Source organism: Centrocercus urophasianus, unplaced genomic scaffold (assembly GCF_019232065.1).
Source record: "Centrocercus urophasianus isolate 14NV4802_14NV808 unplaced genomic scaffold, USGS_Curo_1.0 seq_12, whole genome shotgun sequence".
Lineage (NCBI taxonomy): Eukaryota > Metazoa > Chordata > Aves > Galliformes > Phasianidae > Centrocercus > Centrocercus urophasianus.
Window position 1 is genome coordinate 66,485,293 of NW_024884364.1, and position 25,320 is coordinate 66,510,612.

The 25,320-nt window shown below is 35.5% G+C and overlaps 1 protein-coding gene across 3 annotated transcripts in view; it reads left to right on the top strand.

Moving 5' to 3' along the window:
• The window catches only part of FGF14 (fibroblast growth factor 14), a 381,800-nt gene that overhangs the window by 271,466 nt on the left and 85,014 nt on the right, over window positions 1-25,320 (top strand). For 2 of the 3 annotated variants that reach the window (XM_042810360.1, XM_042810361.1), the window contains exons 2-3: window positions 7,079-7,189; window positions 16,501-16,604. In XM_042810360.1, the coding sequence (XP_042666294.1) occupies window positions 7,079-7,189; window positions 16,501-16,604 (215 nt within the window). The remainder of the gene's footprint in view (window positions 1-7,078; window positions 7,190-16,500; window positions 16,605-25,320) is intronic. The other variant, XM_042810362.1, reaches the window with a different exon arrangement.

Here is a 25,320-nt window from a genome sequence, read left to right on the forward strand (position 1 = left end):
GGAAGATTATGCCTGTCAGGCAACAGTTAAATCCTTGAAGCTGTGATTAGTGTTAGTTGGGTAACATACCACCAGGTATTTTAGACAGTGAGAAATTACAAACCATTGAATTTCAATGTATTATAAGAAACTGGGTCCCTCACTAGAAGAAAGACAGTGAGGCCCTGCAATGTGTCCAGAGACACAGCAATGAAACTGGTGAAGGGTATGGAGCATGTCTTATGAGGAGCAGCTGAGGGAGCTGGGATTGTTTAGTCTGGAGAAGAGGAGGCTCAGGGGAGACCTCATTGCACTCTACAACTGCCTGAAGGGAGGTTGTGGTGAGGAGGGGTTTGGCCTCTTCTCCCAGGCAACAAACAGGACCCAAGGAAATGTCCACAAGTTGTGCCAGAGGAGACATAAGGAAGAACTTTTTCTCTCAGACAGTGGTCAGGCACTGCAATGGCTGCCCAGGGAGGTGGTGGAGTCGCCGTCCCTGGCAGTGTTCAAGAGGTGCCTGGATGAGGAGCTATGAGACATGGTTTAGTGCTTGTGGTAGGGTAATGGGAGGGTGATTGGACTAGATGATCTTACAGGTCCTTTCCAATCTTGTGATTCTATAATTCTATGATTCTAAATATGGATCAACAGTGGAAGGCAGTACTTGGAGAGAAATGACCAACAAAACCATATGTCAGAAGGTTGGAGTAATTGAAAATGTACAGTATAGTGCAGTAGGAAGAGAAATGCAAATTACTGAAGAAAGTTACTAATTCTAAACTACCATGATCTGTCGAAAATTTTTGTTTGAAAACCATGTGGTTTCATAACAGTCTAAACCTCTTTCCTTCCCAAGGAACACTCTGCAAAAATAAGTTGGCTGGTAGAGGAGACTGTTACCAACTATGCTATTGGCAAGTCTCATTAAATCCAATCACCCTGTGAATCTGAACAGATAAAAATTATCACAGTGAGAAGCCAAGTTGATGCAGTTCTATTGACAATAACATTTGTTTAAGTAAAACCACATAGGAAGAAGTAAATTTCATGTAGTTAAAAATATATTGTAGACCCTAGAGATATAACATCAGTGCTCAAGAGATCCTGCTTTGCAGTTTACACTAAAAAAATCCCAATAGATAGGCAATGACACCAGCACAGAGGGTATGATTCTATGCTTTGAAGAAAAGCAATCATTTTGCAGAACTCTGACTTGCTTTCATAGTTTACGAAGAAATTACATCAAGATGGTGGAAATGCGAATGACAGCGCAGACAGATAGGACTTTGTGTCTCTCTTAAATATGTTCTCAATACCAGGTTCTGTGGGAGATGGGTTTGTGATGTTAGGCATGAATGGACAAAAAGTATAGTTAAAAATAAACACCAAAGTTGAGTGCTCTGCAATCATTGTGAAGACAGAAAAATAAGCGAACACAGAGAAATAATCTGTCTAACAAAGCCACAGCATTTCAGAATAAGTACTATTATTACTTACAGGAACAGGGAATAATGGAAGCTATTGCTTTTCTGAGTTCACATTATGTCCTTTTTCTGTCTGTCCTGAATAGAGCAAAAATTTTCTATGAAAGACATTTTATTTTAAAGACTTTAATTAGGTTTAGTTTTCTGATATGTACTATAAGATATTGAAAATATTACTCCTAAAATAAGAGAATACTGATATATAAATGTCCATATTGTATCATTTTCTATTAACAAAGAGAGGAAGTAAAAACAACACAGTCAAAAAATTAGAAACAGAGTTTCTGATTGTCAGAGAGACTGACAAGACAGTTATAGGAATAAAAAAAGAGTGTGTAAGGCTTTTGAATGCTTTTGAAGAGCTCTGTTATAAGAAGAGTTGCAGGTTTAATATTCAAAATGAAGGAACTTGATGGCTTTACATGAACATTCAGGTTTTTGTCACCCTTAAATGCACAAAATCTTCTATTTTGAACTCTTTATCAGCTGTGTGCTTTAAGAAGCCTTCCTTCTTGATTGTGTAACACATATCAGAGGACCTGCTTTTCTGAGAGTTGGGGTGATTGTGCCAAACCTGCTGTTTTGCACCCCAACAACATTAGGAGAATGATGAAATTCACTGTATTGACTACATCTCTCAGAGTAGTGCCAAAAAAAGTAAAACAGCAACTGTGAGCTTGAGAAAAAGACCACTTTTGGAAACTGGGGAAAGTGTTTCAGTAGATATAGGAATACGATAATGAGATTCAAAAGAAAAACAGGGGAAGTGTCATTTCACATGGGATTTTTTCCCTCCTTCAGAAACTGGAAAATATTTCTAAATTAATGAGTAGTACTGACACGTTTCAAAGTTTTGTATGGTCTTCAGACATTAATATGAAACATTAATGAGTTTCTGCATGAAAATGAGGTGCTAGAAGCTGCCTTTAGCTGTGTTTTAATGCATAGGCTCTAATGTTACCTGTATTGGCCAAACTGGCTTCAGCCATGAAGACTGCACAATTCACAATCCAAAATTCTATGCTGCACTATAATCAGGATACTCTTTTGTGAGAAGGGGACAAAAAAGTGGCCTCTGCAGCCTTAAGAACTAGCTGGTAGGTGGATATGAGGAATGTGAGACACACCTATGCTTTGAGTGGGTGCTATGCTTCACAATTTCACAAGAAACCTGTGAGTTACTTTCCTTTCTTTTTTTTTTAATTTTTTTTTTTTTTTTTTTTTGTCCTAAGAGAGGTTAGAAATGTTTTTGATATTTCAAATTAGTTTTAGAAGAAGATTCTTAACCTTTACTGACAGCAACATCAGAGAGCAATAAGGTAACAATAAGCAATAAAGAGTCAAGGTATAGTGACTATTGGAGCAGCACAGAGCTAAAAAAGGTGGCTGGTGTATTCCAGACCACTGTGAGTTTAGTACTGAACTGTCTGAAACTTAAAATGCAGGATAGAAATACAAAAAATAAAATATATCAAGTGCAAGTAAAACGTGAAGGACCTAGAGCTGCCAGCAGTTAACATGGGTTTAATGCTATTCTATACGAACAAAGTATACTTCTTGATAATGCCATTTGTGTGACTCATTGAGGAACTTGTGTCAGACCAGTAATTGGCTGGTTAATGCAGTTTATTCTCCATATGAGCGGATAGGAGATTAAGTCGCCTGACCCTTGCCATTTCTTTGTGACGTCAAATGTATTTAGGTCATTTGCTCAAAAGAAAGAGTAGCTAATAAGTGCCAGGCCAAAACAAACAAGCAAACTAAAAAAACCACCACCAACAAAACTCTGGTAAATATTATTGATTTTAAACTATAACTTCAATTTTAATCCTTAAACTTTTGCACCAAAAACAAGACAGAAGGAGCATGTTGTAAAATCAGAACTTCAGTGGATTTTAAGTGATTTGTTTTTCATGATAATAAAGTATGATGGGTGCCCTTGCCATTCTTTTAGCATTGCAAATTCATCTATGTCTGAACAGAAAAGTACAAGTTGCAACAAATTTTTAATTTTTTTATCTAATTTATTTTAAAACTATACAAGTTCTGAGGAGTGAGGAAAGAGGAGACGCTAAAACCATCCTGTTTGTAAATAGAAAGCATTTTGTTTGGTTATTTGGCTGCATTCTCTTGTCTTTGTCTTTCATGGAGGAAGAAAAAGGCATGTGTGGGATGTTAAAGGCAAGGGTAATAGTTTTCTGTTTATCTGCACAGCTGTGATGGGAGTTACAAGCATCAAATATCAGGTGCACCTGTGTAAAGACAGCATTAATCTTTTGGGTGGGTTTTGGTCACTGCTTTTAGCATACGTTTTCGAATAGACAATAATAATAAAAAAAAGGTGTGAGCAGGAAGGATTTTGGAAACTCATTTGCAAACTGTTTGAAGCAGAGAGTGTTTCTGTGATATTATCCAGTGGCAGCAGTTAGATAAAATGCTGTAATAATTCAGGGACCAGAGGATTTCTCTGTACTATTTGCTGCCCAAATGTTTCAAAAAGGACCTGAAATAATCATTTATCTTTCTGCATGGAAAAGGGATGAATTCTTTGCCTAGAGGGTTTGTCTGTTTCTTCTTTAAGATATTTACCTTGAGGCTATATGGAATAGTCTTTCTGACTATTGCTTATTATGAGATTAACAAGTCATTGCATGCAACACCGTCATTAAATTTGCTTTGCCTTTTTGCTAGGATTAAAAAAATGCCGTGTATTGTTGTTAAATTCTCCCAGTATTTTGAGCACTGTTCAGCTAAAGCATTTAGTTTGTCTCTTATTTATAGATCTGAGATACTATTTTAACTAAATATGGCAAGCAAGAACAAGTAAAAAAGTGTCTGATTCCATTTCCTGACACTTATTAAAGTTTTAATTGTGGTAAGGACAAGTAGAATCTTGAAGCAGTGAAGATCTTCATAGGAGGGTTGGTAAATAAGATTCTAATAATCCACAGAAGAAAGATTAAAAGTTGCAATTGCTACATTTTGTGGGGAAAAAAAAAAGACTTTTTCTGCTATGTTTTGCTCTATAGAGATCTACATGGCATAATCAAAATATTAATTAATATCACATTATTAACAATTTCAGTTTTGGATGAAATATTTAAGTGAAAGAGACATGTTTTGTGAAAATTTTGTTCAGTTCTCTTACAAGCAAAACTAATAAAACTGTATACCTAATAAGTTAAAAAACATGTCTAGAGTCCTTTATATTCATGTTTTTAATAGTTCTTATTTTGCTGAACTTGAGCAAATGAACCAATGAGGAACTCATGCCCTGCCCCATCATAAACCCTCAAATGCTGAAATGCATAGCTTCTCATCAGATTACTTTCATTCAAATGTAATTTTTGCCCAGAGATGTAGTTGATGCCTGGAGACTTTCAAGGTGAGGCTGGATCAGGCCATGGGCAATCTGCTTTAGCTGTGGTGTCCCTGTTCATTGCAGAGGAGTTGGACTAGATGGCCTTTGAAGGTCCCTTCCAACTCAAAGGATTCTATGATTCTAGTTTGGGACACCTGGTAAAACACCATTAACTTTAAATAATGCTTCTGAAGAAAATGATTATGTGATTTCTTGTTAGTAGATTTTATTAATAAATTTAAAAAATAAATAGATTGATTATAAAAAACAATGTTGAGCATCATTTCTAAATTTTGTACTTTTCCCTTGAAGCAGTAGGAGCAAGAAGTAGGTTGACCCTAATTAACTTTCTATGCAATACTTTCTTTAAGCTAGAAGCTGATTTTTTTCATGTTTGTTTGGATGAAGGAATGACTTTTCAAAATGCTGATATTTTTCCTGCAAATACTTTCTGAGCCTGTAGTTGTAAGAATTTTGCTTAAATTATTTCCTTTAGTGTTTTAAGATGTAATATACATACGTATAAAGCAAGTAGATTTAACTTCCAGTTTGGAAGTACATATTGAAAGCATGCACTGGAAGAAGTAACGTCTTTTATTTTCAAATGGTGAAAACATTTTTGAGTTGCCTGATATAGTTAAGGCAGTACTTTGAAGCAACATAAATTTTACTGTATTTATATATTGTTTTTAAAAATGATTTTTTTCTTGTACGTAGACAGAAAAACTTTTGCTTGTAACAATCCCCAGAAATCAAAACTTATAGTTAATGAAAGAAAATAAAACAAAAACAGACAAAAACTTTTGATGTGCTTAGATGTTAATTATGAAATATTTATATTATTTATTTTCGTGTCCTGAAACTTTTAGTGCTAACATTTCTAGTAACAGTTTCTATGATATTTACAGTTCAATCTTATATTTCAAATTTAGATGTGTTTATTTTTTCATATGACTTTGTGTATTTAAGGAAAACTTTCAATTTTCATAAATACTCCACGAACTGAACGTTTGTACAAAACTTCAGAACATTCCACTTAAAGAAGGGTTTTCTTATTAGTGTTTACTCCTTTCCTTAGGATAATGTAAGTAATCCAGCTTGACTGATAGTGAGAACAATTATAATCAGTTATAAACTGGCCACAGGTTTGCATGAAAATTGTTTCTGCCTTACTTAAAAATTCACTGTTCACTTTATCACTTTTCTGTCTGAAAGTCTTTATGATTTTAGTTCATTATCGCAAAGCCGTGCATGATGAGATATAGATGCTTTTAATGCCACGTCCCAACACATGCATGCCTAAAGTTGGGCCTAATATTTTATGTGTAAATATATTACTAATAGTATCGAGTATGAAGCACAGGTAGTGCTGTTTGATTTCTTAAGGTATGATGCCCTTTTCCTCAGCAATGAATCAATTCTCCAGCATCTTGATATGTGGTTTTGTAAGGCACTGTTCTTGAGATGAATCATAAAGTTGTCACTTGGTAGCCCCCTACTCTATGCTTGACAATGATTTTCACAAATGCAGAGTTTTAAATACTGTACCTTAAATGTTCAGCCACCTGAATTTCCCATTTACTTTTAGCTTACTCAGGTAATTTTCATTTTGTTTTTTGCTGAAGAAGGGTTATGGCAATCATCTTGCTATTACTGTAAATGTTATTCCGTGGGGGATTGGAGAGGACAAATGAATTGTATCTGACTCCAGGCTGGTATTTTGGGAACTCTTCAGGTGGGACTATTACAAAATACTGTACCAGACAATTATGTGACTTTGGTACAGTGTGAAAGAAGGCAAACGTTTTTATGTAAGTGATATTAAAATCTATGTTAAGTATAGTAAGTTACTAACATTTATGAAATGTGTGTTTTTTTTAAATTTTTTTGAAATATCTTGTTGATTTCTGCAAAGTTCTCTACTTGTTGCTGAAGTCTCTTTTTTTTTTTTTTTTTTTTTGTAGAGCTTAATGTAGTTTAAGACTATGGGTGCCTGGATTACTATTCTTTTGTGTTTGTTTTACCACTGTTAATTTTAATTAAGGACATTCAAGGCAGATAAGAGGACATGAAACCGGTGTAATAATTATTCTGTAGAAAGATTTTTCTCCATCTACATCAGCAACCACCCTGTTCTAGTACAAATTTAAGATGGCAATGGTGCTGCATCAAACTTCCTTCTACAGTGAGAGGAAGTAGAGATAACTCTTGGAAAAAGTTTTGAGGCTAGTGACAAAATATGTTTGTCTTTCAGATCCCCAGCTCAAGGGTATAGTGACCAGGTTATATTGCAGGCAAGGCTACTACTTGCAAATGCACCCCGATGGAAGTCTCGATGGAACCAAGGATGACAGCAGTAATTCTAGTAAGTGACTGCCATAGGGGAATGTCTTAATCTCACACGCAGATTGAATCATTCAAGTGTATACATGCAAACACAGTTTTAATGTTTTTGGAAGGTTTCTGAATGTGTTTTGTCAAAAGGAAGAGAGTTCTGTCAATTGGAAGCCTAATAACCACCAGCACTTCTTGTACAGGACACTGGCCTAAACATTTTCCCTCTGAAGGTATAAGTGCCATTGGACCTTGGGGGTGAGATATTTAGGCCAGCTTTTTCTTTGGATAGCTTTATAAAAATGATAAAATTATGTAATGTTTTTGAAATAAAACTATGTATTTAACAGAACTTTATCTTCAAATTAATCACAAAAAAGAAATAAGAAATCCAAAATTATTTGCAAATCTGATCATATGAGCCTTGATTCAGCAAAACAAATAAATACATGCTAATCAAAATCCTGCTCAAAGCATATCATGAAATATCTTGCTGAACTGGGGCTGAAGATTGATCATCCTACAGTCTGTCCCTATACCAGCAAAAATGCCAGTGATTTTGACAGGATTTCTGCCAATGTAGGGACTGCTACAGTGGGAATTCTTCAAAAATACTCTAAACAAAACTGGTCTTGAAGGACAGTATTGATCACTACGTTGGTGTTATTTTCGTATGGTACAGCCATTCAATGTATAGACATATACAGCTTCAGCTGCAAATGTTAATTAAGCAAACCTATTCTTACTCTAGAAACAGTTGAGTTTTAATTTTTCACTTAGCAGAGAATATGTGTATTTTGTTTAGTTTAATGATAACGGAATATTTAAGTGATTCATTTATATATGGTCTTGGGGTCTATTTTAAGCGTTTTTAGTAAAAAAGATTTATCTGCTTATGATGCACTTAAAAATAAGCCTTTAATTTCATTTTAAAAAATGTTGGAATTAGACTGTAGAAATTAAATTTAGGGATTTGAGGTTTCTTCTTGAGCAAGACTCCCAATTTTACCTGTTAATGCATGGCTCTTGTATTTAACATATTTCATCAACAGATAGCATGACCATGTTTTACTATTCTACTTTTCTAGAACTGGGAAAAATAACTGATTAATCTACTTTGATGTATATTTCTCTCTCTGCTCAATTTATGAATGTTTCTTTTTCTTTTTCTTTTTCTTCTTTTTCTTTTTTTTTTTTAATTTTTATTTATTTTTTTTTTCCTTTTCCTTTATTTTTTTTTTTTTTTTTTTTTTTTTTTTTTTTTTTGCTTTTCCTTGGTGTGTTCATGCCTCATGCCCACTTCTGTACTGGATCTAATATCAAGAAGTATTTTAGAGAAGCTTTGCCTTTATGAGGTCTAAGAAACATGTCTTAGAATGCAAGCTTCTATTTCTCTCTCTTCCTGTCTTTCTCTTATTTTCAGCTTCAGTGAAGAAGTGTGTATGACAGCAAAAATTTTGGAATATTTTATGTCATTTCTACTTTTGTCTCTTAGAAATCTACCATCATGCCATAGTTTCCTTTTTTCACTGTTATCAGTTTTACAAATCTTTTTTATTTTTGCTTACTGTGTTATTTGCCCTTTCTCTCCTCTCTTCCTCACCTTCTGGATTTCCATCTGTCTTTGTATCTCTAACTCCTTTCAATTGTTCCAAAATTCAGAATGAATATTATATATTATAAATATTTTTAAATACAGAACTTGCCCAAAGCCAACTAAATTTCATATTTTGAATAAAAGCTGTTGGGTAATATTATGTTTTACTTCAACATTAATTTTTTGGCTAAAGTGATTCTTTCTACAGAGGAATTTTTTCTCTCCAGCCAATGTGCTTCAGTTGTCCAATTTTATAGTAATGTTGATTAAAGACATATTAGACCATAAAGATGTATAAATCAGTGTGCCAGGAAAACATAGAATTTTCACATTAAATTTTGACAATATATCTAGTACTATCAACACTGTATCAAGAGTTAAAAAGATTGATTCGTTCAGTATAGTCATGAATATATAAGTGTTTCTTTTGTGCTGTCAATCTTTCTCCTCGGTTCTCTTCTCATTCCACTCTATTTCTTTCCATGTCTTGTTGAACTTTTTGGTTTTTATCTTTTTCTTTATTTCAGCATATTGTATTTTTTCTTTTGTACTTTAAAAAAAAAAAAAAGAATTTGCTTGTGTATATAATCCTTAGTCTTCTGATCTATTATTTTGTGAGCTCCTCATTGTGATAATTCATGTCTGATGCTTACCGGTAAATAAGTTTTGGCAACTGCAAAGGAGGAAGCATGGCCCCATACTGTTGGGTTTCGCTTGGGAATGGGAAAATTTCTTTTGACCACTGAGCTACCAGTCTGCCTACTTAATCCACCCAGTGAGTGAGGAGATATATTATCTTTGAGTAGGACTGACTGTGTGCTTACCTTTCATTTGAACTGTGTTTTGTAAAAAGGGAGGAAATTGAGACTCCTGAAGGGCATGCATCTCTGTTGGCCTTCAAGGCATGCTCTGTCCTAATCAGTGTCACCATAGCCTGTGAAGGAGCCCTCATCACCTTCACAGCTTCCAAGTAGCTTGCTGTTTTGGAGAAGCCAGTGAGTGAATATCGAGGGAGAAAAGAGAAGTGATTTTTGTTTTGAGCAAGGAAACTGAAGCTTAGTCATTCAGCTACTTTCAGTTCTGCCGCAATTTATTCCATCAAGCAGTTAAAAAACTGCTTGAAGTTAAAATTCCCTGACATGTATGTCATTTTGTACTTATTCTATATGTACGTTAGTAAACATAAAAAAAAATATAATAAACATACACTATTGGAGTCCCAGTGTTATATAGTGTTAGTGTCTGGAAAGACTGAAATGTGGTCTGTTCAGATTGTTGGTACTCTTTTTTTGTCTTTAAAGCTTCTTGGTAATATTTTTAATGTGGCTTTTTGCTTCTACCTGAAGTCAAAATGAGTTCTACCAGTGTTTTCAGTCAGCTGTTGTAGCATACCCCATTGTAAAGTGTCAGCCATTGCAAAAAGAATGATGGGTTTCCATTCATTTTTGTAGTCTCCTTTTATGCATTTTACAAGACAGTGACGTTTTGTGATAGAGTATGATATAATGGATCTATTAGCTAGTATTTAACAATGCTAAGTTTCCTCAAATCACATCAGCAAAGTAGGGCTGTAATTTTGCCAAATTCTCAGTAATGTGTGTAGAAAGGCTTTATTACATTTCTTCTCTTATTTTAGTTGTTTCTCCTTTTTCCTTCATTCAGTGCCTCACAATTTCTGGTATTTGGGTTTTTTTGTTTGTTTGTTTCTTTGTTTTGTTTTGTAGTGATAGTAGGAGTGACTGTGGTTAAAGCTGTAGGCTTTTTTACTTTTATCTTGCTCAGTGTAGCTGTCCCTCTCTTGCTTTGATTTTAGAGGATTTACAGTAGTTCATAGTGGTTCTTGGTGCAAGTGAAACTTGCTCTAGGAGTAGGTGCTCACAGTGATCTCATGGGCCTCACTATTATTGCTTTGGAAAAACAACAGAAGCTATAAAGAAATAGGTGTCCTTTTTGTGCTTGTAATAACAATCATTACATTCTGCTCCTGATCTCCCACCCACAATATCTCGATTTCTGGCTTTGGTCTGTCTTCAGCATTCTGTCTCATGAGTGAATGACAGTTTTAGTACGAAGACTAATTATGTTTGGGGAACAGGGAATTCTGATTCTTTCATTTCTGAGATGGAAACTCCAAATCTCTTGGCCCTTGTGGCTTATCTATATTCACTTGCAAAGCATACCTCAGACAACAACTGCTGAAAAAATTCAGCACTGTGATATTTCCTTTGATGCATGGTAGACCTGATTTTAGCACTCAGATGTTGTTATTTGGGTCTCTTATGAAATTACAGTCATATTTAAAACATATTAAAAGGCCATTGCTCATTTGTAGCCATTATTCATGAACTGGTAAATATCAGACTTAGCTCTATCCAAGCAACTTTGACTTGGCTGTGCTGTGCACATTTCTTGCTTAATTATGCTGCACCATGCTTTACTTCCTTCATGACACTTGGTGCCTAGAAGAGCTTGTATTCAAGAACTAATGCTCCCATTTAACATGCCTTTAGTTTCACCATTTAATGCATGTTCCTAGAGCTCCATTTATATTTTCCAAATTGAATATGGAAATTTTAACTTTTTAAATGTCTTTCTAAGGTACCTACCACTAGAATATTTTGGTTTGAAGATATTTATAAATAACCTTCTTAGCATCCTGGTAAGATAAAAGAAATAATTAGACATAATTAAGCATACGGAGATTAAAAAACAACATCTGTAATGTGGTTAAATATAGATTACTAACCTGAAATTTTTGCTGTCAGATTTTTAAGCTTTTTTTTTTTTTTTTTTTTAACTGCATTTCTTCTTCAAAGAATTGCAGAAGCATTTGGCTATCTATTTAACACTACCTTTATGAGTTAGGGTAAGCCCGTTTCTCCCACTGCTATACTCCTGGTCAATACAACAAGATCAATGAAGGCCATGTTCAGCCCTGCTGAAGCACAGCACATTTTAATAACATCTTGTATTACATCAGTCAGGTAGAATGTGTTTCTCCACCAGAAATTATTAGCATATCTCTGAATATCAACTTTCCCATAGTCATTATCAACCTAAAATTCTGATGGAATCATAGTTTTTGCCTATGGGCCTGTAGATGGAAATAAATTAAAGGGATAGTTGCCTTGATCTGACTGCAAATTTGGTCCTTTGGGAAGTTTTCTTAACTGATACCAGTGTAAGGCACATACAGAACAGAGAGCAAGTTATAAGCCTTATGCAATTGGTTTCCAGCAAGTTTCTTAAGAAAAACAATTTTCTTGTAGCTATGAGCCAGCTAAATAGACTTTCTTGGAGATATCAAAATATCTGATCTCAGGCATTTCAAATCTAAAGGTAACTTACTGTGTCAAATATACAGAAAAAAAAAATGGAAAAAAATGTGTTGGGTTTGTGTTTTGCACAAGGAAAGGAAGGAGTTCTACTTATCAGAAAGTGGATTTTAGCTACAACTTTGGCTAAAAATTTTGGAAGATTAGAATTCAATTCAAATTTAGCCCAGCAAACCTTTCTCATGATACCTAATGATGAAAATTCTCACTTCTGGTCAACTGTTGCAGTTAATTTCCCCCCAGCTCCAAGTTCTGATCTTGTGTGTAATGTGAATAGCATTGGAGGATTAGGAAAGGGAAGAAAAATCAGTTGTTTTATTGTCATGATTTAGATGGAATGCAAAAGAAAGCTAATGCAGTGTGCACAGGCTCAGAGCTGCAAAGGATGAACGGCTGTAGTCACACCATTTCTCTCAATTGCTTCCCTTGATTTCCTGATGTTCCTGCCTCTTATTTGTCAGTGGATTTACCAGTGTCTATACTTAAACATGAGACGTAGGAGAACTGAGCACTGGGCTGTTGAAGAATATTCTCTCTCAGCTAATATGTGGACAAATTGGGCTAGATTTAGGACAACTGAAATGTTCAGTGACCAAACTCCCCACTTATTTTTGGGTTTGGATCATTGTTTTAAAGACAGATAGAAGCTAGAGGCATGGTTATTTTTCACCACCACTCAGTTAAGGGTATAATTCTGGCTGTGTAGACCTGATATGCTGGCAAACTCTGGAAACAGCTTTCAACTCTTATGAAGCAGAATTTTATTAGAGTGGGGGATAACACAAGAAAGTCTTAGGCAGGTTTTAAATTTGCAATTAGGTGTGGAAGTCCTGCTCTTAAATATACTGCACAGCCACGTTCTTGAGGAAGTTGATTTTCCTTTGGTCAATTTCAGCAAGTAAAAATCACTTGCTGTGCATTACTAGTATGTGTTTTGCTGATCTCAGTATGAAGCATATCACTGAGCATTTATGAATCAATTGTAGACTAGCCTCCCTATTTTACTGAAGTCTGAAAGATTTTTAGTAGGCACTGAATATTCAGTGTGTGCAGAATTACAGTAATTCAGATCACACTCTAAAATTTTATGGCCTTGCACTAACTATAGCAACTTTGACAACATCTCATTAATACTTGGTGGCAGTGAAATATACATTATGTCCCCTCCTCGCTGCTTTCTAAATTCACTAGCAGCTATAAGATGTTCCATTAATTTTATATATTGTGTAAGACATTGCCATGTTGCAGGCCTCTAATTTCCTTTCAATGATTGTTGTTTTTTTTTCTACTTCTGCAATTTTATTTTTACTGGTTGTATAGTAAATGAAATTTGTGTTCCTCAAGTTTTGATTGAAGCATTGTAATTTCGGGTTATTTTTCATCAGCAGTTTGTCATGAACGACTTATTTTTTGTGCTTATCTTTTTTTCCTCATACAAGTATTACTTGGTTTTCCTTCCTAGTGTCCTCAAAATATTTGCTGCCCTTCCTCTAATAGAGTGTTCATATCCAGGTTTCCTCCTGGAATTTCTTTTCTTCTTGAAAGAAAACTAAATTAGCTACCTGTCTCTCCATTTCTTTTCCATTTATTTTTCAGTCCCCTACCAAAAAGTCCTGATGTTAATCCCCTCTAGTTTTGCTGTGACAGACTCATCCTCCACCACCCAGGATAATGCTTTTGTTGTTTTTGACATTGTTTCATTTGAGGGCATTATCTATTTTTTAAAAACTTTCTATTTATACTTGAATATATGAAATCTCTCAAGACATGCAGTGCTTAGACTATCCAGTCATAGGATATCTTGTCTGCCACTGCTATATTTCCCTGATTTATGTTTATCTTTTATAGGTTAGAGAGGAAGCCTTTTCGGTATACTGCATTTTTATAGAGACCAGCCCAATACGATCCTAAAATGACTGAAACTTTCAGAAACTGCTGAAATAGTAATGCTACATATTTGTGTTACTTCTTATCTGAAATCATCTATTCTTCTTTGTAAATCCATAACTTTGTTTTCTGTTCTTCCACACCCCTTTATTTCTACATCTGTAGGAATTTCTTTACAACAACAATTCTTAAATTTATATTGGCTCTATGTTTTCAGAAAAAAAGGTCTAATGATACATATGATTATGTGATTCTAGATCCTTTTTCTTTATGAGAATATTCCAGCAAATGTTATTTTTGAAGGAAAGCAGTTGGTTGGTTGGTTGGTGTTTTTTTTTTTCATCTGCTTCTGTCTTTAAATTCCAACAGGCAACCCACTTTTTTTTTTCTTTTTTTTTTTTCCACTTCTAAAGATTTGATTTGATGAGCTTCATCATAAACTATAACTTTATATCTTGGGACCAACCAGGTGTTTTCGTATCTTATGAAAATGTGCTGATTTACTGCAAATTCACTGCTCTTTTTCTCTTTATTTGGGCTTTGCCACTGGCACTCTAATTACAAGCAGCCTCATAGTCTACGCATTATGGTCACAACTAAATTTTGAGGAATTCACTGTAGATACTACTGTGCTCCTGAAACATGGCTTTGTAAAACCATGAATACTTATGCCCATATTGAACATACAAGCTGTGCTTTTGGTTATCATCCAAGTTCTTGTAAATCCATAACTCATCCACAGTGGAAAAGCGCTTCGCATGAACTCTGGTTCATCGAGATCTTTCCTTCAGAGACTTTGTACTTTGTACTTGTACTTTGCCTTTGTTTTCTTGAAACAAGTCAGTAAATTTAGTATAGTTGTGTTTGCTGCCATAATTCATAAAATAAAAATTGATCTGTGTCTTATCTGCTGAACTTTTGTATTTTTAATGAATACAGTGGGCAGTGCGGCACTTCTAAAGGGATCTTTGAGGAATCTTGTAATCTTTTGGCTGTGCTTCTAGTTCTGAATTGAAAATACCATTTAGGGTCCTGTTGTACTGCACTTGAAGCCCAGAAAGCCAACATTACACTAAGCTGCATAAAAAAAAAGTGCAGCTATCAGGGTGAGGGAGGTGATTCTTCCCCTCTATGCTACTCTCATGAAGCCCCATCTGGAGTAGTGCACCCAGGCCCAGGGCCCCAGCATCTGAGGGACAGGGAGCTGTTGGAGCAGGCCCAGATGAGGGCCATGAAAATGTTCAGAGGGCTGGAGCACCTCACCTACAAAGACAGGTTGAGTTGCACTTGTTTAGTTTGGAGAAGGGAAGGTTCCAGGCAGACATTATTGAAAGAAGTCTTCCAGTACCTAACCAGGCCTACAAGAAAGCTGGATAGGAATTTGTTATCAGGTAGTACAGTGACAGAACAAGCAGAAACTGTTTTAAACTGACAGAAGGTAGGTTTACATTAGATATAAAGAAGAAATTCTTTATTATGAAGGTGGTGAGGCACTGCAAGTTATTGCGCAGAGAAGCTGTTGACGCCCCATCCCTGGAACAGTTCAAAGCTAGGTTGGATGGGGCACCTTGGTCTAGTGGAAGTTACCTATGACAGAGATCTTTGAATTAGGCGATCTTTAAAGGTCCCTTCCAACCCATACCTTCCTATGAGTTTTCAGGGGAACAGATTACTTGTTTTTCTGCTATTTAACAATGGGTTTCATATAAAATGTGTGTATTGGAAGTAAAAATTTCTTATATTTTTACTTTTCTTTTTCTGTTGCTGTTGTGAGAATAGTACCCTTCTCTTCATACTGATCTTTTTCAAACTAGTCAAAGCTGTGTCTTCTTTTGTTGTTGCAGAGGTATATATCATTGCTTGGGTATCTGCTATTAGCTGTGTTTTTCTAGTTAAATCATGTTTTTTTTTTTTTCCAGATCTTGAGCTTTTGAATATATTCTATATTCATCTGAATAGGATTTATGCACTTTTAGAGTCAAGCACATATTTCAGTGCTTTCCTAAATTAGGACAAGAATCTACCATTACCTGAGGCTTGTAGAAAATACATCATTTACAAAACCAAATAATTTTTTTTGGATTTGAAACCATGGGCCCCTTGAAACCAATCATAACAAATAAAAATATCTAAGAAAATATAAACCTACTTGGCTGAATCAGAAGATACGTGTTCTACAGGATATCTCTCAAGTATTGCCCTTATGATCAATTTATACCGGTGAAGAAAATGTTGGGCTCTTTGATTATTTTGAGATTGTCTGATATACTTGTGTCTGCAGTGCTTTGTATTTGCTAGTTAACTCTTATGCCTAATACTGTGTGTTGCAGGAATTACTGATACATAGACACTTGGGCTTTAATTTTAAGGGTTAACTTTACTAGTAACAAGACTTTCTGAATTAGTTAAATCTCAAAATCAGAAGATAGAACCAAAAGAAGTAGCTGTATTTCTTAATGTTGTTCATTAAAATATTTTAATAACCATAATATATTCATATCTGGTCTTGTTTTCTCTTCACAGCGTTATTCAACCTTATACCAGTGGGACTTCGAGTTGTAGCTATCCAGGGTGTAAAGACTGGGTTGTATATAGCCCTAAATAATGAAGGTTTCCTCTACACATCAGTAAGTACCTTTCTGAACTCTGTTAGAGACAGAGCTGAAGATGAAATCTATGCTGGAATGTAGATGTGCAGTCACCTGCAAGAAGTACTGTAATGTCTGTATTTTTTATTTATAAATGTAGTACACCCACCTGTGTACTCATGTGTGCATGCAGCATATCTGTAAATGATATATAGTAGAAAACACTGTATGCTGTATGTGAGAGTATGTGTTAGTAAAACACATCTTTCCTGGTAAGATATACTGGTAGTATACAATGAACCACAAAGATTATCATTTTCAATTAAGTTCTCTAGAAAATGCAAATAAAGACCTGCAGCTATTTTCTTTCAGAGTTGCTATTCAGAATCCAGAAGCTGCTAAACATTTAAGTTTGTTGATAAGACAATAATTATAATTATAAATTCAGTATAAAAAGTAATTTATACCCTTAGGTTTATCATAATGTTCTAACTGTATGCTTAGCACTATGGAATTTTTAATATTGGCTATCAGAAACAATGTGAATTCAATGTGAAGAACAGAATTTTTGTAAAATGATCAAAGTATAAGAAAAATTCTTTTGAGTCATAAGCAATATTGCTGTATAAAGTGATTGGAAATGCCTCCGTTTGTTTAGGATATTCCAAAAGATTTAATGCTAATCAGTCAGTCTGTTATGAATATAAAAACCCCCAATTTTGTGTAAATTAGTATCTTCACATCCTTTAGAAGACAGACAAACTTAATAGGAGTAGGCAGTTCTGTCAAGCCTTAAGAAGGGGGCTTAAAGGATTTTTCATTACTATTTTTTTATTGCCCTCTATGTCAAATTTATTTTAATAGTACTTTTTTAATTTCTTGCGTCACATAATTCTTGATTTCCCACTGAGTTACAATACACTGCTTTGTTTTCAATATCCATTGAAAGGAAATTGGACAGATTAAGTTTCTGATGCCCTCAGGGGAAGTATCCTGTTTCTTTCAAAAATACAATTGTTTGGAAAAGCTAATTAGGGGGAAAAATGGAACTAATCTTGAATGTCAATGTCAAGACAAAGAGAAAATTGTTGTTTATAAGAGATCTGTTGGAAACTCTACCAGCATGTTGTAAAACATTTTTTTTCTTCTGTTCAAAACAGTAATTAAAAAAATCTAACACAAGAAAACATCATATGACATGCAATATTTTCTGTCAGAAGGAAGAAATTTAGAAAATAAAATATAGAGCTTGTAGTTTTAGCACATTACTGGCTTCCCAGTTCTATGTGGGGAGTTCTTTTCAGTATGATGAACAGTACTTTTTTACGTTACGTGGTGATACTGCTACATCCCTGTCCAGCGCTTTCTGAAATAAGTTCTTCCTTCCTTCAAAAAGAACTGCGAACTTCAGAAAATGTATCAGTTTCCTGGTAGGTCATTCTGCTCAAGGAGACTGAAAAATTTCTGGTGATTTCCATGCATATGTATTTTTCTGAAAACGGCCCAAGTTTTCAGAGTGGTGCCATCTGGGGAAGGGAAAGGACATGAAACAGACCTGTAAAACATCCTTAGAACATACAAGGTATTTCTTCTTACACCAGTGGGAATCTGAATTGCCTTCTTCCTATGTCTTTTTAAACAACACAGATTATTAGGTTGTGAACAGTCTTGTGGATATAAATAAAAGGTTATGTAAGTCAAGAATGCAATCCATGTATAATGTTTTGCAGGATTGCATATTTTTCATTGCCACTAGTAGTAAGCCTTTTGTACTTGGTGACTTCTTATATTCCTGTGGTTCCTGGAAACTTGTTAGGAACTTTGGAACTTTGTTCTGTCAATGTTTTTATGTTTTTAATTATTTCATTTAAAGATTTCTTGGGAAAGTTTCTCAAACTGTCATTCTACCTTGTGTGAGGTAAGGAAAGTAAAATTTTGGGGATGTACTGCTTCCTATTCCTTGTGCAGTGAATAAAAAGATGAGTGGACCATTAGTGGACAGAGAAGAGACACATCAGAAAACTGAGTGGAAACCTTGAGCTTTAGTATGTCTACAACATGATTTTCAACTTATATTTTTGTCAAAGATGAAATACAGTAATATTCTGGAATTTAATGCAGATTGAAAGGCAGTCATTTCCCATAATGCAGGTTTGATTGTTTCATGTTAATGTATTGAAAATATTGATAGTATATTTTGACCTCCGTAAGTCTCTCTCATGCTTTTAACATGGAGACTAACACATTTGAAAATAAGAAAACAAAACGTCAGAGAGAAAAGTGCCTTCTCCCTGAGGGTCAAGGTGAAAAAATGCTGCATGCAGAATGTTCTAAATACTGTCCTTTGCAGAAAAAAATGTTTTTATCCACCCACTTGCTATTAGTGCCTTCCCTGATTCTTGGTCACTGTGGTGTATCTACTGCATCTGCAATGCGTAAGTAGTATATCATGTGTTTTCCCCTTGGCTATTCAAGCGAGGCTTGGAGCAAATGTTTTCTCAACATAAGTTTGGTATTCCATCTACTGTCATTGAAATAAGTGCCAAATAATGTGAGTACTTGTTAGAATTTTCATATATTTAAATAGATAGAAGATATATTTATATAGATAGAAGAGGTGATTGCTGAACTGCTCTCTATCATCTTTGAGAGTTCTTGGAGAATGGGAGAGGTGCCTGAGGACTGGAGGATAGCCAGTGTCACTCCAGTGTTCAAAAAGGGCAAGAAGGAGGATCCAGGGAGCTACAGACCAGCCAGCTTAACCTCTGTCCCTGGAAAGGTGATGGAAGATCTTGTTCTGGATGCCATCTCCAGACAGTTGGAAGAGAAGAAGTTATAAGGAATAGTCAGCATGGCTTCATCAGGAGGAGTTCATGCTTGACCAACTTGGTAGCTTTTTATGATGTCATCACTGGTGGGGCGGATGGAGGGCGAGCAGTGGATATAGTCTACCTTGATTTCAGCAGGGCATTTGATACTGTCTCCCACAGTATCCTTATAAAGAAGATGAGGAAGTGTGGGGTAGATGAATGGATGATGAACTGGGTTGAGAACTGACTGACTGGCCAATCTCAGAGTTGTGATGAGTGGTGCTGAGTACAGTTGGAGGTCCGTATCTAGTGGTGTAGTGTACCCCGGGGTCAGTGCTGGGTCTAGTTTTGTTCAACATCTTCATTAATGACTTTGATGAGAGGATAGTGTTCACCTTCAGCGAGTTTGCAGATGATACAAAGCTGTGAGGAATGGCTGACATACCAGAAGGCTTTGCTGCCATTCTGCAAGATCTGGACAGGTTAGAGAGTTGGGAAGAAGAGGAACCAGATGAGGAATAACAAAAGCAAGTGTAGAGTCTTGCAACTAGGATGGAATAACTACATGCACAAGTGCAGGTTGGGGGATGACCTGCTGGAGAGGAGCTCTGCAAAGAAGGACCTGGTTGTCCTGGTGGACAACAGGTTGGCCATGAGCCAACAGTGTGCCCTAGTGGCCAAGAGGGCCAATGGCATCCTGAAGTGTATTAAAAGGAGTGCGACCAGCAGCAGATCAAGGGAGATAATCGTGTGCCTGAGTTCTGCCCTGGTGAGGGCTGACCTGGAGTACTGTGCCCAGCTCTGGGCTCCCCAGTACAAGAAAGAAAGACTCCAGCGGAGTGCCTTGAAGTTGATAAAGGGCCTGAAGCACCTCTCTTATGAGAAAAGGCTGAGAGACCTGAGTCCGTTCAGCCTTGGGAAAAGAAGACTCAGAAGAGATCTGATCAATTTCTATAAATATCTAGTTTGTGGGAGGCAAAGGGATGAGGCCAGACTCTTTTCAGTAATAGGACAAGGGGAAATGGCCACAAACTGAAGCATAGGAAGTTCCACACAAATATGTGTAAGAACTTCTTCACAGTGAGGGTGACAGAGCACTGTCTGGCTGGCCAAGGGGTTGTGGAGTCTCCTTCTTTGGAGATTTTCAAGACCCGCTGGATGCCTACATGTGCAACCTTGTCTGTGGGGCTTGCTTTGCAGGGGGTTTGGACTCGATGATCTCTAGAGGTCCCTCCCAGTCCCTACAATTCTGTGATTCTGTGATTACTGACTAATTATAAACATTTCCAAAAATGGAAGTGTGAGCTAAAGATTAAGTGATATTTGTGTTGTTTAAGTTGAGATTGAAGTGCTCAATTATTTTTATCATAAGCTTCACTAATTAAGCAGTAGCACTGACAGGAAAGGTATTATGTGTAATCCATCTTTCTCTGATATGAGGTGTTTAATAAGAGGAAAATGAAGGTACAGTGATAGAGACCAGTTCTGATTGCAGATTGTTGTATGCAGATTAGCAATGTCTTCTTGCTTTGTTTTTAATTATTTTTTATGTCTCTTTTTTGCCAGTTTCAGAGTTGCTTGTTTTTATCATATTTTATTCTGCCATATTTGTGTGAGATTTTTTTTCCAACTAATTCACAGAATTAAAATAAAAAAAAAAACACCTGAAAGTCAAATATATTAGATAGATGATTGTTAGGGCAATGTTTCTTTTTAAAAACAGAAATGCAGGGACACCAAATTGTGTCAGAAAGTGATCTGTGCTTGCCGCATATAACAAGTTTCATAGGGAGGATATTAAAAAGCACATTCTAGGGAGTATATTCCTCTGTAACTTAGGATGTATTGCTTGAGTGGTAAAAGAAAGTTCAGTGTGTTCCAGAAGGAGTTGAAATACAGTATTAGGGAGGAGGAAAACGTCTACATGGTTTATGCTTATTTATATCTGTGTTTAGAGGTAGGTAATTTGTCTCTCAATTTGCCTGCCAAAATTAAATACAGCAAATTGCTAATATATTTATTAGGATAGTTTTGCAGAACAGCGCTGTAGACAAGCTTATGGTGATATCATCACTGTGGAAGAGTCTGATGCTTATATTTGTAACTCTCTGGATGTTTAGGATGTAGAAGTGGTTACTATTTGAACTACTGTTCATAGTATTTATGTAGTAGAAGTATGCTACTTTTAATACACAAAAAGATTACTAGAACTACAACAGTATTTTATTTTGGCTCTATCTGTGGCAGCTTTTTCACTCTGCTACCATTTAGACTCTATAATGGGTTTAATCACACCATTTGTCTGAAAACTTGTGGTAATGTTTCTAGACATTTAAACCAAATATTTATGTCCTGTTCATTGAGGTCCACAGTATCCTTGACAGGCCTTGTTTTCAAATTTTTGTTTGTAAGAAAAACTTCCATATTTGCTTAAAATATTACTTTTACTTTCCTGTTAATCCCTCATATGCACATGCAATAATCTCTTGATAATCCCTAAGATTACAGAAACGTGCAATGAAGTAAATCCTAAAGGTTAAAAAGCAGCTTGTCCAAATTTAATGTCAAAGAATGGAAGATTAAAGACTCAGCAGCTGCAGTTGAACATTTTTCAATTAACAATTTTTTGACAAAGAATAGTATCTGTATGCTAAAATGAGGGCAATCTAATCTCATGCTTCAAGAAATAAGGTGATGGCCACAAGGATCAAGAGGAATGCTTTCTTCATTATATGGCATCTTTTCCTGTAGATGCACTGAAGGAGGTTTGCTTCTGAGTTCTTTTGCAGTTGTCACAGCCAAAGGCTGAGCATGGGCTTGATGGACCAGCAGCCTAATCCAGTCTGTCAAATCTTTGCTTCCAGCATTTCTTGTTTCTCATGGTAAGCTCTCTGTGCTTTTGGCCAATGTTGTTTTGTTATAGAAATACAACTGCACTTTTCTGGATGGTTCTTTATCCTCATTTAGATGGTCAGAGTTGTCTGTAATCTCAAATGCTAAATGCTGTGTACCATGTAGTCTTCCAATATCCCTATTTTATTCTTGTACTTCCACAGTAATTGTCACTACACAAGACTATCAAAAAGATCATGTTCAACATTTCTGATTTTCCATTAATTTCTGTTTGATCTATTCCCATGTATGAAAAGTGGCTATCAAAAATTTAAAATCTCTCAACTTTTAGAACATTATCAAAACCATGTTTTTCATCAAAACCTACTATTTATTTCCATTATTAGTTAATTAATAATTAAAATATGAAGGACAATTTTATATGGACTTATGGTAAGTTGATATCCCTTCCAAAACATGTTTGATGTAATTAAGATTTCTCACTGGATGCTCAAGATATCTGGGTAGGAAATAAAACAGTATGGAGTAGATTAGACACAAGTGGAGCTGTCTATAACTGGTGTTGCTGAACAGCTAAGGTAACTTCTGTTACTCACTTCTGTTTCTGAAAGACATATGTCTAGGCATCAAGATAGCTGAATGTGAATTAATTGTGATTTTTTAAATATAATATCTATTTCCAAAATGTTTGTGGTGGGCTGAAGAATGGCTTAGGTAGGCAAAATTCTGCTTTCAATATCCAAGAAAAGTTATGTACTATCTTGCCAACATGAAATAATCAGTTGTATTTCCATTTTTATAAATTTCTCTTAAACTTTCAACTACCAGAATATTCAATTTATATCCCATAATATTAAAGGATAATATATCCCATAAAGGAGGAAAACACTGATTTACCTGTGTAATCAAGGAAAGCTTTTTAAGTATTTATCTTCAAGAAGATTGAAAGGTGCCAATCACATCCTATTAGGAAGCTGTTGTCTCAAGTGTGAGATCATTAATATGTCTGCGTATGTTGACTGCATTGTTAGCAGGGCATAACTGGGCAATTTTAAAAATCCCCCTCTTGCAAGGGTTAAAAGAGATTTGTTTGCAATGTTTTTTTCAACATTCTATTCACTGTCAGATAAGAAGCAGTCTTGACTGATTCCTGTTGACTTGACAAGGATTCTTGTTTTTTAGCGGAATACAATTACAGCCTTAGGGAAATACTGTCTCCCCCCTGAGGGCATCTCAAGAGGAATCATAAATCTGTAGAAAATAAGCAGTCAAACCTGAATTCTACACTAAAAGCTTTGGAGGTGATTCACCTCATGTTTGAATTCAGTTATGAATGTACTCTACATTCTGTTCTACTGATATATTTGTCACTAAACATTTTGCTATAAAAGGTGACATAAAATCACTACCTGGCAAAACACAAATCTCTGAACTTAATATGTAGGATCTGCAGGAAAATTCTGTATTGAAATGTAACTGAAAAGCTGAAGACTTAATTCCTTCTGTGCACCTGTGGATTTCTTTTTCCAGTAACACATGATGTTGCAGATAGCTTTGGCTTATTAACAAGATGGTAGAGCTTCTTCAGCATTGCCAAACATTTACATTACACTACTCAGTTTCTTGTGTGGTTGAGGCTGCAAGTCTGAAAACAGTGTTTCAACATGAAAATGAAACATCAGTAGTTTGCAGCTTTGCAGATGTACTCAGCTAAAGATCTAGAGTTTTCCACAAAAGGGATGTGATTGCCTAATTCACCATGGAATTGTTTACTTATTGCAGAATTGCCTAACAGCTGATGAATTTAAAAAAAAAAAAAAATGTGGAGAAAAAATTTTATGCCACTGGAACAAAAAAGGGTTTTATACCACAGGCAAAAACAAAAACAAAACAAAACAACAACAACAACAACAACAACAACAACAACAACAACAAAAAAACATTTCAAAAACATAATACGTTCACTTTTTCATGTCCCTCTTGGCCAGCATTTGACTTCCGTGTTATGACTGATGTTCCCTAGTAGTTAGACGCTGTCACGCTGCCATTAAGGCTACATGCCAAAATCAGGCACAGTCCAGATCATCAACAAAGAGAATAATATTATGAAAAGACCAGCTCCTAAGGTAGCTTAGGAGATATTAAGGGTATGTAGAGGTATAAGGGTTTCTTTATTTATTTGCTAAGTATTAATACTGCTACTACTAAAGCTTTATTCCCAAAAGCTAGGGTTTTTTAAATGTTTTTTATAGTATTTTAATTGAAAATTAAACCTGATGGTGATAAAGCATTCTTTTTTTTTTTTTTCTTTTTAAACTAGAATATGTTTGAAAATTCCCTTCTAAGAGAAGAGCAACTCACATACTACTGCAATAATGTGAAGACAGATTGGTCACACAAAAAAGTAAAATGTAATTGATAAGAATAATCTTCAAGTTCTATCTCCATAAATGATTGATGTTAGGGAGATATGAACAGAAAAATGTATTCTGTCAGAACTCAGCATCAGTATCAATTTCATACTTTCCTAAGAATTACTTTTTATAATGCGATAGAATACTTTGCTAGATTTGGTAGAAATTTTTCCATTACTTCCAGTGGAATCTGGAAGTATATGGTTTTACTCCATTAGGTACCAGAAGGATTTGTGTCAGTGCAAGTATCCTAATCCGCGTTCTTCTTGAACAAATTATAAAAGGGAGAATCTCTCTGTAGAATAAAATAGAATAATTCAGTTGGAAGGGACCAACAAAAATCATCTCATCCAGCTGTCTGACACCTTCATGGCTAACCAAAAGTTAAAGCATATTAATGATGGCATTATCAGAGTGTCTGTTCAACACTGACAGGCATGGAGTGCCTAGGAAGCCTGTTCCAGTGTTTCACCACCCTCACTGTAGAGCAGGTTTTCCTAATGTCCAGCCAGAATATCCACGGACACAATCTTGTGCTGTCCCCTTGCATTCCATCATTGGTTATCAGGAAGAAGAGACTGGTGCCTCCCTCTCCAATTCTCTTTAAGAGGGGAATTCAACATCTGAATGTTGCTAGCAAAAAGTATAATTAATTTCAATGTATATATCATGTGCAGT